General features: G+C 37.7%; 1 protein-coding gene across 1 annotated transcript in view; it reads right to left on the bottom strand.

Moving 5' to 3' along the window:
- Positions 1-16453, bottom strand: part of LOC125229156 (hemicentin-2-like) — a 308679-nt gene that overhangs the window by 29867 nt on the left and 262359 nt on the right. Inside the window, exons 6-9 of the mRNA XM_048133942.1 lie at positions 14570-14776; positions 5561-5706; positions 4990-5137; positions 1602-1732 (exon numbers count right to left, since the gene is read on the bottom strand). Of these exons, the coding sequence (XP_047989899.1) occupies positions 1602-1732; positions 4990-5137; positions 5561-5706; positions 14570-14776 (632 nt within the window). The remainder of the gene's footprint in view (positions 1-1601; positions 1733-4989; positions 5138-5560; positions 5707-14569; positions 14777-16453) is intronic.

Here is a 16453-nt window from a genome sequence, read left to right as displayed (position 1 = left end):
TTGTATTTTCTGCTTTGTTTGAGTAATGAAGAGAGGGCGGAATTGCTCATGGAAAAAATCAAACGTCAATAGGTTTGGAACGTTAAATTTTATCGACTATCGATTAAACTGAAATTATCAGTATATTATTGAGTTGTTTTCATCGTATGTAAGACAAGGATACTTCTTTATGCATTTGTTGACTGTTTCGTTTTGGAATAACCATTTTTTCAAACGTGAATTAGTTGCAAAAGGACTAGTGACAGAAACGGTAATCAAATGTCATACAATTTACTTTTAATCTAATCAAAGAGGTCAAAATCAAATGGTCGAATACCTAATCAAAGGTCAATGTTAAAGTCAGAAATGTAAAAAGTGACTGAATTTATCGATAGCTGAAAATGTCGATAAAATTTAACGTTCCAACTCTATTGACGTTTGATTTTTGCCATGAGCAATTCCGCCCTCTGGTAATGAAACTAATGAACTATCTAGTCTAATGATTCTGTTCGTTACAGAAAAACGTCTACTGGAGAGAAACCTGCAGAACATACTCGCTTCGGTCGGCCGGGCAGTAGCCTCAAGTAAATTTTCCTTGATGACTCGACATATTGCCCTCTACATAAGTCAAAAGTAAAACGCCATATTTACGCACAAAGCTATAAAAACACCACTTTCTATATATCACATGAAGCGGGTAACTTTACGCACTTGGGCGGGAAAGTTTTTAAGGACGTTTTTAAGCACCAATACGACCCTCCATTCTCCTCCCAGCGTTTACGGGTCCACATAAATAATAAACATGTTACAGAATATTCGGAGACAGGTATGGAATAGAGATTGCGAACTTCATTTTTCTCGAGCGATATCTACTCTTATAAACTGGAATTGATACCATACACTAAAGAAAAAGCGATCAAGCCCACTGGTGGCGAAGCCGGGAATCGAAATTAAATTATTATGATAATGATTATTTATAGTAGTGTGACTACTAAAAAAACAAATAAAAAAATATTTAATAATATAAATTTGATTTGTTCCCTACGTCGATATGTAAACTTGTTATAAAAGAATAGTTGACAATCCTAAAACATGTATAGCAAATGTAATGTTACTACCCTCCTAACAATTTAATGGTTGTGATATTGAGCATATTGTCACAACTCTGCACGAACCTAGCAAATGTTTTAATTTCATACTTAATATAGGTAATCCAAAAGTCATCATAGTTTCGTTCGCAGATTTGTCACAAACGAGAAATGTACTGCACGATTTCAGACTTAGGGCTACTTGCACCACCCGCTTAACTCAAGGTTAGTGGGCTGCCAACTGTCAAATTCCATATAGTGGGTTATCCTCGGGTTAACCCTCCATTTTTGGTGGTGCAAGTGCCCCTCAGGAATACAAGGCCTCATAAGTGAGGATTTGAGGAAAACCAATCGAAACTAATTTATGAAAATTATAGCATATTATCCCGTTACGAGAATGTTACCTGCCGTGCGGTATAACCGTTATAACTGGGTGCTTTTGACTGGAGTTCGTTTATAAACAACTTGCACTTTGGCTCAATCCATGCAGTCCTTATTCCCATTAGTCTCCCTTCCCGTCCGTGACACACTCACATTATGGAACCAGGAGATGCGATGCTCCTTCGGGTTGGCCCTGATGTTGCACTCGAAATACACGTCATCCCCTTCTTTGATGTCGTTCGCGTTCAACGTGCTTCCCAGCGACATGGCCAGAACTGGCTTATCTGCAAGAAAATACTTATATACAGGATGGAATTTTTATAACCGGCAATATGTAAGAGGTGATCATCAGAGGTCGGCGGGGGTGAGCTGTTTTCCGACTAATTTGACATGTCTGACGTCATATTACTATGAAAACGGCTCATCCCCACCGAATCAAAATAGCTGAAACAGAACCCAAAACAATAAAAATGTGTAAGGTCAACCGGGGTATTTGCGGCTGGTGGAGTAAATGCGTCTTTGGAAGATTTTCTAAACGAAATATATTAGAACTACGATAGCAGTAAGTATAAATTTCAAGTTTGGTAACCATACACCAGACGCAAATTAAATACTTAGCCTGGTTTACCTTACCTTAACTTTACCCAATATTTTCCTACATTTTCATAAATTACGGACACTAAGCGCGCGCGGCAGTTGTAATAAATAGAGTAAAAAATAAAATTCGCCTTTTTAAGACAAAATGAATGGGGTAAAGTCTAGATAACTTTCATCTAAATATGATTTGATGTTTTTTTATTATTTTACATATCCCGCCAATCATATGCAGAAAATACTCATCGTATTGCCAGTTATAAAAAGTACACCCTGTAGAAGAAAGTTCTTATCACATTAGCATTAATAGAAAGAAGGACATAAAAAACGAAATAACGGAAGAAAGAATTAAAGTTCAAAATTGTCTGATAAAGTTACGTCGCTAGTTCATAAGAACTACTCGCGTAAATTCTCTTAATATAGATCCTATTTCAAACGCTGCAAAGTTTAAAATTGATTATAAAGTTGCAGCTACTTTATAAACAGCGACGTTAATGTAAATTAGATCTTATTCTTAATACCGTGGAGTGCAAATTGAATTGGAGAGGAAGAAAGTTTACGTGCTGAAGATTTTATTGGTATCCCTGAGCTGATGTTTGGCGTCTTACTCGTATTTCAGTGAACCCATGTTTCGTTTAGTACAGGGGGTTAATTAATATGTTTGGGAGCTCTTGGACCTTAAATATTCTAGTTCTTTATATTTTTTTTCCCCTCACTAGCTCGGAAACACGTATTTTGTCCTTTAATACCAGCGGGTAAAAACGCATTTTATCCACTAGTGGGTAAAGTAATTTGACCTTGAATAAAGTCAAATTAACTGCTTTAAAATTGATAAAAGTAGGTGAATCTAGTAATAAAGATGATTTACCACCCGTGGAACTACTGAAAGCAGTGATAAACGCATTTTTTGCGTTGTAGTTTCCTCGCTATAGTGAGGGAAAAGTTTTGTGTTACACTCGGGTGCAAACTAACTATATTTACTCCTTTTTGTGTGTAAAACTCGCAAGTTCAGGATTCTATTTCGAACCACTCGCTTCGCTCGTGGTTCAACTATAGAATCCTTTCACTTGCTCGTTTTTCAATTCCACACTCGGCGTTAAAATACAACTTTGCCCCCTTGTATAACAAATAACTATTGTGACTTACGAGCATAATTTTAAGACATTATGTAAAATCTGAACGGCACCATACCGATAGGTATTAAACACGTAATTACTTACTATTGTCAAAGACATATTTGTAACTCCGTATAGAAAGATAAAGTCTAAGAAGGAAAAGGAACCTCAGAACCATACAGAAAAAGGTACGGTGGCCTAGATGGCGTTATTGGCGTTACACCTTTGGGGGACGCCTTCACATATAAATATGGGCCAAATTGTCGAAACTGAGGTTCAAAAGTTTTAAGTCTGTGTCGAGAGACGGCATGCACTGTGATTACGCACATTTTACTTTGACAGTAACTCTCTATAATACTCGATCCTCTTTGGTATATTAGTCAAAATGTGTCTCTCTTAATTTTAACCTCCTGTAAATTCGTTCTGCTTTAAGATTGATTAATATCAAAAAATATTATAATCTGAAAGATAATCAAAATTAAAGTAGAATGGACTTCGAACGAATACCCAAGTTCGAAATTAATAAGCGACACGTATGTATGAAAAGCCCACTTGCACCAACCACTTAACTCAGGGTTAGTGGGCTGTCAACTGTCAAATTCCATATAAAATGGTGGGTTAACCCTCCATTTTTGTTGGTGCAAGTGGACCTAATTGATGTAAGAACATGTAAACTGTAATGACATACGTTCATTTTGCCACATTACTCGTATGTAGGTACTGTAGGTACAGCTTAGTTATTTTAATTGTTAATAGAACCGCGTACAAGCAGGATCCAAATTGAATAAGACTCAGACGAGAAAACGTAAGACGCTTGCAGCATTTATTTTACATTAACCGGAGTAGTGTTTCTACGGTACGAGTACTAACAACAAAATGTTTCAACATGGGTATGATCTGATGCGATAAAATTTAGAATACTTAATGGAGTATACCTACGTAAAAGATTAAAGTATTTAATCAGTTTAACGGAAATTGTGCATCAGGACCGAATACCATCAATAATTTTCTATCAAAACAGAACGCTGAAACTGTGACGCTGACGACAGAATGGCTGACTGCATTTGACACCAAATGTCAATCTCAAACTTCATATGTATTTACTAACTGCTGGGGGATAAGGACCCGAAATGGATAGGTCTCCGACACCAAAATGCATGATTCCCTGTCTTCTTTAACCTAGCGTTTTCCCAGCCTAGCGCCAGGGTCCGCTTTCCTGCTCAGTCTTCTCCACTTCGCCCGGTCTTCGACATCCTTAGGCGTGAGATTGTTCTTTTGCATGTCCGCTCTCACGACGTCCAGCCAGCGCTTCTTAGGCCTACCGGGGCCGCATGCCTGCATGCATGCATGGGGCTGCATGTATGGGGTATGCATGCTTCCCTATCTAAAGTAAAATTTCGCTACGGTCTTTCAGAAAACTTTGTCACTCTGGCAGTATCTGGAACTTCAAGTCCGTCATCGGCCGTTATGAACTCCGTTTAGTTTGGTAAATTTTAAAGTTTCAAGTACAATTTTAACTATAAAACTCCCGTGAGACTCAAACATATTTAAAAATATTTTAAGCGGGTTACTCACGAGTGTGTCGTTCAGCGGAAAATACGGGAAGCTATAGAAATTAGCCGCGCACACGCCCGCAGTATGCGGCGCGCTCTCGACATGTAAAGGCGGGGTCGCTACTGTTGAGAAAGATCCTCGAAAATGGATCGGAACATGTCGAACGCTATATCGACTTAACACGTGAGTAACCCGCTTAAAATATTTGTAAATATGTTTCAAGTGACTACTTCCAAAATCAACAAGCATGCCATTTTAAGGGAAAAAATTGAACTTACAAACGACGCTCATTTTAAAGGAGTCCTCGAGAGCTGTACGTAGTATGGCGTTGTCGGCGCGACACCGCATGACCGCTCCATCGTCTTCCGGCTGCGGGACGATTGTGAGGCGGCTGATCGACGTCGTGTCGTTGGAGAAGTCGTTGTGCTGGAAAAGAGAACTTTTTACAATCTATGCTTTATTTTTTAGGGGGCTAAGTCAAGTCCTCCAAGTCTTGTAATTATTACAAAACATGGTCGCGATGTGATCAGTTCGTCAAAGTGTTTAGAACATGCTCCAGTGTAAGGCTTATTAGTTTTATGTTATGGTCTAATGAATGTTGACTGCCATAGCTGACGCAGTCCAGAATGACTTCTGTGTCTGCTGACATCTGTCCAGGCCCCGTAGCCAATGGCATTTCTACGACGCGAAACGAAAACGAAACGCCGCGAAAGGTAGTCGTGCGTGTTTCGTTTCGTGAGCTTTTGTGTATTCAGCTACGCACACTGTCCTGGTTTGTCATTGTCTACTCGTATCATGGCTACTAAAATTGCACATACTTAACATTTAGCAAATATTCTTAAAACTTACCTTCCCCCTAGTATACCGCCTGTTCTCTCTGAACCATGTGATTTGAGCCGGCGGTCTGCTGCCGTGACTGACGCAGACCAGAGTGACTTCTGTGTCTGCTGACATCTGCCCTGGTTTGTCCGTGATAGCCACTGATGTTGGACGTACTGTGGACAAAATATATAATAATATAAGTGCTTTAATACTTTAATATATAACATAATAAAACATTAGGGACATAAAATTATCTTACAATAAAACTAACTATTAAATCTAAAATTAAACTTAAAATAAAATAAAATAAAAATTAAATTAAACTAAACAAAACTAAAATTAAACTAAAGTAAATCTAAAAACGGCCCCTTGGGCATAGTACCGAAGACGCTGGCAGCATTTCCTCGCTGGATTGTCAAGCTAATACGCTGAGCGAGGAAGCTGCCAGCTCTTCGGTCGCCGGTGGCGTCTCTTAATAGTATCTTCGATAAGTCCTGAAAGGCAGTGGCGTAGCGAGGGGGGCCCGGGGGGGCCATGGCCCCGGGCGGCACATGACAGGGGGCGGCAAAATCGGCAATTAAAAATTATAACATACATAGAGACAGAGTCGCACCATAAGTGTTCCTTTGTATCTTTTTGTTACGGAACCTAATAAATAAAATTGTTAATTATGAGACCAACATTTTTCAAATCGCGCTGAGAAACGCGCCAATTCTCTGTTTTGTGCTGGCGCCGAATGCACCACGGCGGCTGCGAGGGACGCGGGGCGGGGGCGCGAGCGGCCGCACGCTGCCGAGCAGCCGCCGAGCTTCCACGAACTATAGGCGAATGTTCGAAAAAGTATGGCAGCTATATTACACGATAAAACACCTTATCGTCATACTGTTAAGCCTTACTTTGTAATGAATGGAGTTTTACATTTTTGTACTTACGACAGATGAATACTTGAGTTGAGCAAACAAAATTCGTCATTTTGTTCCGAAGTTTCGATTTTAAAAACTGCAATTAGTGCTAAGTTTAATTATAATAGGAAAATATTACATTTGATTTGTGGATTGATATTCAATTCACTTATTGTCAAATTGGGTAAGTGTCTATTTTAAGTATTTTTGAATTTGAATTGAATGTTGAATAGTTTTGTTCCAAGTTTGAAATATTTCTCGTATGTTATGTGAGTAAGTAAACAATAATACTTTAGCTTTGTGCTAAGGCCACCGAGTAATATTAGACGGTCAACCAAATTTTAGCACTAAAAAAACCGGCCAAGTGCGAGTCGGACTCGCCCACCGAGGGTTCCGTACAAACTTTCAATAGTTGAATCATCAAATGTTATTCATATAACTCTACAAACTTGACTAAGGGCCAGTTGCATCAACCACATTTGTGTCGCTTAACTTCAAACGTGGGTAAATCCATTCTGCTATAAGGTTAATTATCTTTCAGATCATATTACATTTTATATAAAATAAACCTTTTAGCAGAATGGATTTACCCACTTTTGAAGTTAAGCGACACATTTGACAGACACATCATCGTCACGCAACAAACGTCTATGGAAGTTCCCATCATAGATTTAGAATTATTAAACTAGATTGTTTAGTTAGGTCAAAAAGTGTGTCCACATGAGAGGTAATTGTTTGGGCTGGTGTCCCTCTCGCACTTACTGACAATGTCAACAATGTGTCAACATTATTCAGTGACGTCATCACTGTCATAAATTGGGGATATCAGTCAATTTTCAAAGTTACTACCAAATCTACTAATACCCAACTGAAGGTATTTTTTAATTATACAAATCTTTGATTTATTGGCATCAAAATAATTACATTATAATTATTTTCCAATTTTTTGAAATATATCGAAACCCTAGTTTGAATATAACACTAAAATAATATAAGAAGTTATAAAATCAGGTAATATACAGATAAAAATACTACTACTATGGGAACCTCATTAACACTGGCAACACGTGCGAGAGGGACACCAGCCCAAACAATGCCCTCTCATGTGGACCGTTTTCGCTAGTCTGATACGATCGACTTTCTGTTTCAGTAATAAGGTTCAATTTCGTATGGCAAAAAATGTGATTGAGCTGTCCCCTGTAAAGGTCTTTGGTTCCCATACAATAAAATTTAACGAACGCTTTAACGATGACACATGGTTTGATGCAACCGGCCCTTAATCCCTCAAGACTCAATTCCCACATAAGTAATATTTGAATATACAATTTTATTGTTAGACAACGTCCAAAGAAAATCACAACTCGACTTCAATAGTTTACGACATGTAAGGACGCTCCTGAAGCGACCTCATTATATCAGGATAAATGCGATGTAGGAAATGAGCGTTCAACGTACAGCGATATCTTTCGGCAAATTAAGTAAACTAATGTGTGCGAGCTAGTATGGAGGATGATTTTTATGGGATAATTGTTTATTGTGTGAACCGATTTTAACCATTTTTCCTCTCTTTGAAAGCAAAAGCTTTCATTTTTATTCTGTAAAAAATACAGGTACAATAAACACCCGCAAGAGTGTTCAAATTGAAAATGTAAATCTGGAAGGATTTTTTATAAAGTAAAAAAAAAGTTTTTTTTTTTTCAAAAACATTTTTTTTTCCACAACAAAAAAATTATGAAAAAAATAGTTTTGATATGTATAGTTTGAGTTTCTTCTAACGATACCCCACTTGCCCGAGTAAATTTGAAATTTATAGTTTTCCCCCCTTTTATTTTGGCCATTTTCTGTAATTAATATTAATACATTTAAAAAAATATACTTTCAATTTGTAGAGATTAACGTTCTCGAGATATTAAATAGTGTGACAGACAGACAGACAGACGGACAGAGTCGCACCATATAAGGGCCTTTTATTTGTACCTTTTTGGTAAGGAACCCTAAAAAGGCGCGAAATTTAAATTTTCTATGAGAATTTAACCTTCGCCCCTATATTTTCAATATTTTTTTGAAGTGTTAGAATATGGTTCGTCGATGATTCCGCCAACGCCAAGGTTTAGGAAGGCACGCGTTTCAAGAAATTAACTAGCCGCTGAGCCGTCTATTTTTAAATTTGCCGTTTGTTAGTACCAAGATTTGGTTGACCGTCTTCTTTAGTAGGAACAAAAGACAAAAGCTATTGGTTTGGATTACCTCAAAAATGAAAAACGGATCCCTATAGGATCACTCGTGCGTCTGTCTGTCCGTCTGTCACAGCCAATTTTCTCCAAAACTACTGAACCGATTAACTTGAAATTTGGCACACATATGTCGGTGACCCAAGGACGGACAAGCAATTTAAATTAAGAAAATTTAATTGTAGGGGTCACTTTTGGTTGGTAAAAATGAAAATTAAAAATTAAAGTTTTTTAAACTCTATTGTGTTACATATCAAATGAAAAAGCTTTTTATAAGTATTTCAAAAATATTTTCTCAAATAATTATAAGTCAAGTAATTTTCAAGTAATTTAAGAAAATAGGTAAAAAATTCACAGAAAAAATACACGAGAAAGCCTTCAATCTATGGATTACACAGGAAAGCCTATTATAAATCTACAGTCAAGCGTAAGTCGGACTTAAAAGAAAGAAAACTCAAATTTCACTCTCTGCCGCTGAAAGGAGTTACCAAATCTCTTGAAATCTACCTAAATTATTCTCAAAAATGATTTAAGTGCCTTCAAAAAAACGAGGCCCCTTCTTGTGGTGTACGAAGCCCTTACAAGTTACAACGATAGCGCAACTCGCACTTACGAGTATAATGACCAAATAATCTAGATATGTTGAATTGTTGATCATAAGAGGGGCGGCATATCGGCAAAATTGGTGATCGGCCCCGGGCGGCAATCACAGACGCTACGCGGCTGTAGCTTCAGTAGTTTTTGAGAAAAATACGAAAAACTACGGAACCCTACACTGAGCGTGGCCCGACACGCTCTTGGCCGCTTTTTTTTTAATGGTTCAACAGTGACAGTCGTTTATATTGGCTACGTGGCTTAATGGTCTCACTAACAGTTATAAATACCCCTAAATATCTATTAAATGTTTTACCTCAAGAGAAATACAGCTAGATAAATGGCTAGACTGATAGATATAACTAATGTAGTCTGTTTTGGTGAGATAATTTTGTGAGATAAATGAGCTTGTGGTGAAACTCCTTGGTTTTACTTGTGTTTAAGTCTGGCGTTCGATGTCATAGGATAATTTTAACATTAAATAACGAAGTAGGTACTCTGAAACATATTAAAAAAAAAATTACATGTCTGCCATACATAGGTCTAAATACACTAAATCGAAAAGAGGAACTCGACGGTCAGTTCGATTTTGATTACTATGACATTGATTTAGTTTTGATACGATCTTCAAGACCTTTAGTTAACAAGAGAAGTTGGCTAGCCAGAAGGTCACCGATTCCTTTTCAATTCAGATTCTAGCAGCTCGGTTTAGAACTCGCATAGAAGCGTACCTTACTAGGAATACTAGAACGCTTCCTAAAATTGAGATAGACCATCCCATCTGTTAGTAACATTAGAATAGAAACTCTTGAATTGAATATACTGAATTCCCGGTTCCTTTTGAATGCATGAAGATTATAGCAGTTCAGTTTTGACATCGCATGGAAGCGTACCTTACTAGGAATACTGGGACGGTACCTAAAATTGAGTTAGACCATCGCTATACCCATCTGTTACGCTCTGTGTCCGTACAACTGCGTTTAAAATACGGCTGCACAAATCGAGTTAAGTCGTTATTCTGAGAGCGCCATAAATATCGCGCGATTGTACGGTGGGACGTTATTGTTGCAAGAATGTATGGTTTTAAAGTAAATACTTAATTTTATAGTGGACAGTGGCAATATATTGGCACATAAAATTTAAAACACGTCTAAAAGTCGCCTTCAATAGAATTTGCAAACAATGTAAACAAATCGTGTATTTAAATTATATTGTGCTTCATCAAATACAGCTAAATCCATCATGTTTACATATATTATAAATCAATTTTGACCACATTACAATTATAAAAGAATAAATTAGTGCTTCAAACGATATTTTATGCACTGATTATTGTACAATGTACGTAATCAGCGCTTCGGCTTGCCATGGCAATAATATGCTGAGTGGGCTCCGAATTTAACATCTAGATTGTGTTGTATTTATCTCTCTTATATTTGTCCAAACTGATGTTAAATAAAAGATAATTCTATTCTATTTTATTCTACTACTAATTTCTATTGACAGGATTTTATGAGTAGGTATTTTGACACTTCAAAATATTGGTAGTGTGAGTAGTGTCATGATTTTATTCGACCGTGTATCTCTATCAAACTTGTATCGACAACTAAAATTGGTGTAAATTCAATCAAAGTAATAATTATTGCACTGAGATTGACTGAAATAGAAATAACACGTCGTGAGCCTCCGTGAAACTACGAAGGAAAAAAAAAACCGGCCAAGAGCGTGTCGGGCCACGCGTTATTAGTAGTAGTATTGTCGGGTTATTAGTTCGTTGCACAGATAAACAATTTCATACGTGAGAGCGAGAAGATGATTTTTTTCTCTCTCTCACATATCAATGACAGTGACATGCTTAAGCCACTTGCACAGGCGCCGCCTGGTGGGATAAAAATGTCAGTGTGCCTCTTCATTGAATGATCGCTCAGAACTGTTCAGAACACTACGTTAAAACGTAGCTTAACACATAGTTCTCTATGTGTTAAGCTACGTTTTAACGTAGTGTTGTAAGTACCTAAAGGAAGAGTTGTAACTAACTAACTTAGCGAGTTATTTTTATAGGCATAGTAATAGTGACATCTAGCGACAATCACACGTCAATCACTCGTCAACTAGCGTAAATTATCAGAACGAAATCTAATACTCGCCAATTTTTAGCTAATATTACAATAGTATTAATCAGTATTGTTCTAATATACATTTTTTGGCAGACAAGCACTGTTGACACCTAGTATCGAGTAGTGGGTACTGGTAATTCACGCTATTTGACGCGTAATTGGCCTGCGATTGTCGCTAGTTGTCACTATAACTATGCCTATACAAATAATCGCATTTAGTATGGAGTTACAATTTATCCCTTACTTAAGTATTCTCTATGGCTTAACAGCAACACCAAAATTGACTGCTTCCTACGTATTATCTTAAAAGGAACACAGTAAACGTCTCAGAATCTGCAAACACATGAATAACCCAGATAATGGAACTTTTAATAGGAACACCTTAACCAAACAAATGTCACCTGTGAAACTTTAAACCCATTCCAAAGCAGGTTTAAATCGTTATTCCTGAGAGTACCATAAATTCCCATCGCGAGGCCACTTAAGAGATTTAAAACTCTCGTATATCGCGGGAAATAGTAAGTTTGAAAAGGATTTAAGCGCCATGTATCTTGTTTGGATGTGTGGTCTTTTTAGACAGTGATTCTCGTTTGTTTGCTTTCTGTGTAGTGATGTGAATTTGCGAGTATCCTCAGAATATGCGAATATAGGAAAAATTAACAATATGTTTAGAATTTAACGGATCATTTTCTACTTTATGTCCGATTCCTCCCGGCCTAGCCGAAATGACAATTGCTGACGCTAGACGAAACGCAGTCTGGCAGTGTCGCAGAGATAGCTAGCTGCGAAAATGATATTGTCGTAAGCATTAGTCTATTTGGCTAGGTATCCTGCTAATTTCAGCGTAATCCGATTAGTGACGATTCTTCCTATAGGGTGAACTCGCCTCATTCGGTGACACGCCTAATTCGGTGATACACGCTTTGAAGCACTACGTATTCCGAATTGACAACATTTCATATTTTCGACTACTACTTTTTATTGTTTGGTTTGAAAGAACTCAATATTTAAAGATACACGTATTTTTTTATTTTTCCCAAAAACTGCTATTTTAATGCGAAAATCCCTTTTTATTACTACTTCGAAGAGAAAGAGCGTAAGTTACAAACATCAAGACACGGCTTTTTGACGTCACATGTGTTGTTTCATACACCTAAGAAAACGACAAAATCATTCCAAAAAAAAGTTTTAACAGTCAGCTTAAACAGTCCGAGATGTCTGCCTGTCAAGTGTCACTGTCAACAAATATGAGCTATGGAATGTAGAAGTATAAGGAGAGACATCTGTCAAAGTAGACCAGTCGAAAATGACGTGTCAAACCCTTATGTACCTGCAATTGAAGCGCCACCTGGTTTTATATCTGCACTTCTGAAACTTAAAGCTTCCGCTCCTTACCTCTAATCTCCATACTACTAGCGATGATAAGTGTCACAGTCAAACTCAAGTGACATCCCAACCGGAAGATTTTTTTGGTTATAGTGGCAGCTCTGAATAGTCTGACTCAGCTCTATCTTTAAGATTTTTTTACTAAAAATAAGGAAAAAAATATTAAAAAAATATATTTTTTGATCTACAGGCGTATATCTCGAAATGATTTTCGATTTAGGGACATTGAAACTTTTGAAATGTTGTCAATTAGGCGTGCGTGAGTTTACCATACACTGTTATACTGCAATGCACGTACCTTTATAGAGGAACATTATGGAAGAAATATTGCTAATACCTACATAAGTAATTATAATTTGTTACAAGAGCTTTTTAAACAGCATTCAACTTGAAACTCAAAAATGTTTTAATTAAAACAGTGTAAACAAAATTATTTGGCTCCTGTTTTTTTGTATGCAGTATTTTAGTCAATATAACCAGCTTGCACTATCTTTGAATATTTTATTTTACAAAATAAATATTTCCCGAACGGGTTGCCCCGTCACTAAGTGTTTCGTATTCCGAACCATCGAGCCCTTTGTACGAGTGCCTGCGCCCAAATCTGATGTATACGCAAATGACGCGCGCTTTTAAATGACTGCGCCGATGTGGTGTAAAGATTGGTGACTAATAATGTGGGTTTGTTTATTTCAATGCGGTTTGCTTGAGTTTCAGTCAAATTCTCAAATCTATAGGTACTAATGAAACTTGCCAGAAGAAGTGAAACTTCGTAATGTGGAAATCAAAATAACCTTAATAACCACTCTGTCAAGTGACTGTCAAGTTTTTGCGTTTAGTTACTTCCATATTTTTACTGTTTTAAATATTTTACATTGCCCATTGCTCAAATTCTTGAAAAATAAACATAGTCTCATGAAATACGGACAAGTTCAAGTGTTTCACTTCAAAAATTGGCATCAGTCTAGCATTTTTTCAAAACTCGAGTTGGCAACACTGAGCGACAAACGTTTAACGCTGTCAGCTGGAAGTGGCAACACTGAGCGTTAAAATTTTAACGCTGTCAGTTGAAATGTTCGTTAGAAGTTTCACTTAAAAAAAAATAGAGAATGATACGAGTGCCTGCCCCCAAATCTGATGTTTTCAAATGACGCGCGCTTTTAAATGACTGTGCCGATGTGTTGTGAAGATTGGTGCTAATAATGTGGATTCGTTTATTTCAATGCGGTTTGCTTGAGAGCCTGGAGACCCTTATATTTCCCTTGAGTTTGTATTAGAACCTTAAACCTATGTCATATCATTGACTTATAGATGAAATTGTATATTTGCACAATTTTATTGTCTAATACTTACATTGAGTCAAAACGATTTAACGAAGAAAATATTGAGACAGTCGTCTCGCATAAACTTATGTGTGGACAAATCTTTGAAGACTGCTGCCAAATGGTTTAACATAGCCACAAGTCTTGGTAATTAGGAAAGACAGATCACAGTTTATAAACGCAGTGTTGTTTAAGTACTGGCTCTTGAAATTGGTCATAAGCCGGACATTTAAGATAAAAGCTAGTACTTACAGTGCGGTTGAGAACCCTGGCCGCTCTTTCATGCGGTTTCAGAAAAGAGTGTTAGCAGCTTGGCACCGGACGGTTCAACCAGCTTCGCTCAGCGCACTGATTGTGATACGGGACACCATGACTTTCCCGTCGTTCTTGAGCAGAGTGTGGTCTTCTCTTCTTCTGGCTTGTTGTTGATCAGCCAGATTAGGGTGTGGCTATACGTTAGAATGAAGTCTTGCAAATTGGTACTTACAATGCATTTCAACCCTGGCCGCTCTCTCATGCGGACTCAGTAAAGGAGTGTTGGCCGCTTGACAGCGCACAGTGTGGTTCAGCCAGCTTCGCTCAGCACCACTGACGGTGATACGAGACACCATGACTTTCCCGTCGTTCTTGAGAAGAGTGTGGTCTTCTACTGGCTTGTTGTTTATCAGCCAGGTTAAGGTGGGCTGTGGGCGGCCTGGAAAGAGGAGACAAATGTTAGAAGCTGCTTTTTAAATTAACGTCACATTTATCACTTTTTGGGAAGTGCGAACTCCGGTAAGGGCGTTTTTAAGATTGTATATTTTTTTTCTGGAATCTTCACTTAGATTTTTTTTAATCAGCCTAGTGAGTATTGAACTACGTATTTGGGAGGGTTCCGTAGCTGTCGATTGGTATATTACTCAATACATCGCATAGATACTGCATCAACAAGAAAACTACCTGATGTTCACTCAAAACGTCAAATATAATTGGATGATCAGAATTGAAATAAGCATAATAAGCATAAGCGAAAAAAATAATTATAATAAAAGATATTATACCCAGTAAAATATTAAAACAGCTTTCGTTTGTTATTAAATGTAATTTCTAATATTTTCTCATATGGCGCCCAACGAGGGGCCACAATGAGACAACCAAAGCACCATCCGTTTTAATCAAAGACATATACAGGATGATTCATGAGTCGTGAGCAGGAGTGAACAGGGTACTGGGGAGGGTCACACTGAGCAACTTTCATAATGGGGCAACACTAAATTGTGATTTTTTTTTTCTTAACTATGACTTATTGATAGTTAATCATCAATTAAGTCATAATTAGAACGTAATTGATAATTAGCTATCAATTAAGTACTTATCAATTAAGTCATAGTTAAGAAAAATAATCACAATTCAGTGTTGCCCCATTATGAAAGTTGCTCAGCGTGACCCTCCCCAGTACCCTGTTCACTCCTGCTCACGACTCATGAATCACCCTGTATAACTCCGTATAGACAGATAAAGTCTAAGAAAAAAACGTACCTCAGTACCATACAGAAAAAGGTACGGTGGCCTAGATGGCATTACACCTTTGGGGTACGCTCAGCTAGATGGCGCTAATATTAATACTTGACATTTTAACACATATCAAGCTAAGAATATGGACCAAATTGTCAAAACTGAAGTTCAAAAGTTTTAAGCCTGTGTCAAGAGATGGTAGTCTATACATACACTGTGATTACACATTTTACTTCGACAGTAACTCTCTGTAATACTCGATCCTCTTTGGTTTTAATATATACCTATTTTTATTCGACTAAATATCCTTTAAAACATAAATTGGCGTATTAATTATAACACGTCCATTATCCAATACCACTGTCCAATAGCCCAGTTAAATCAGTTCACCATTGGACAGTCCGCATGTTCAGCAAATGGTGCGATGCATCAAGCTGTCAGGTCTGCGCGGATTATGCGGCCCATCATTATACAGCTTGACGTATTAGAATACGTTACTCCATAAAAAGCGCTGGTGGCCTAGCGGTAAGATCGTTTCTTTCAATCCAGAGGTCGCGGGTTCGAACCCCCGCTCGTACAGTCAGCTGCAGAGAAAAGTACCCCCTTGCATACAAATTTGTATGGCAGGGGGCTCCTTTTCTCTGCAGCTGACTGTACCAATCAGATTTTCGGAACTTATGTGCTTAAAGTTCTTTTAGATTTTCCAGTCGCTTTCTAGTGAAAGAAAACATCGTGAGGAAACCGGACTAATCCCAATCAGACCCAGATTGGAAGGTCAGACGGTAGTCGCTTTCGTAAAAATAGTCCCTACGCCAAATCTTGGGATTAGTTGTTAAAGCGGACCCCAGGCTCTCACGAGCCGTGGCGAATGCTGGGA

This window comes from Leguminivora glycinivorella, chromosome 1, assembly GCF_023078275.1.
Source record: "Leguminivora glycinivorella isolate SPB_JAAS2020 chromosome 1, LegGlyc_1.1, whole genome shotgun sequence".
In the NCBI taxonomy this organism is placed as follows: domain Eukaryota; kingdom Metazoa; phylum Arthropoda; class Insecta; order Lepidoptera; family Tortricidae; genus Leguminivora; species Leguminivora glycinivorella.
The sequence above is the reverse complement of the archived record's forward strand: the minus strand, read 5'-3'. Positions and strand labels throughout refer to the sequence as shown.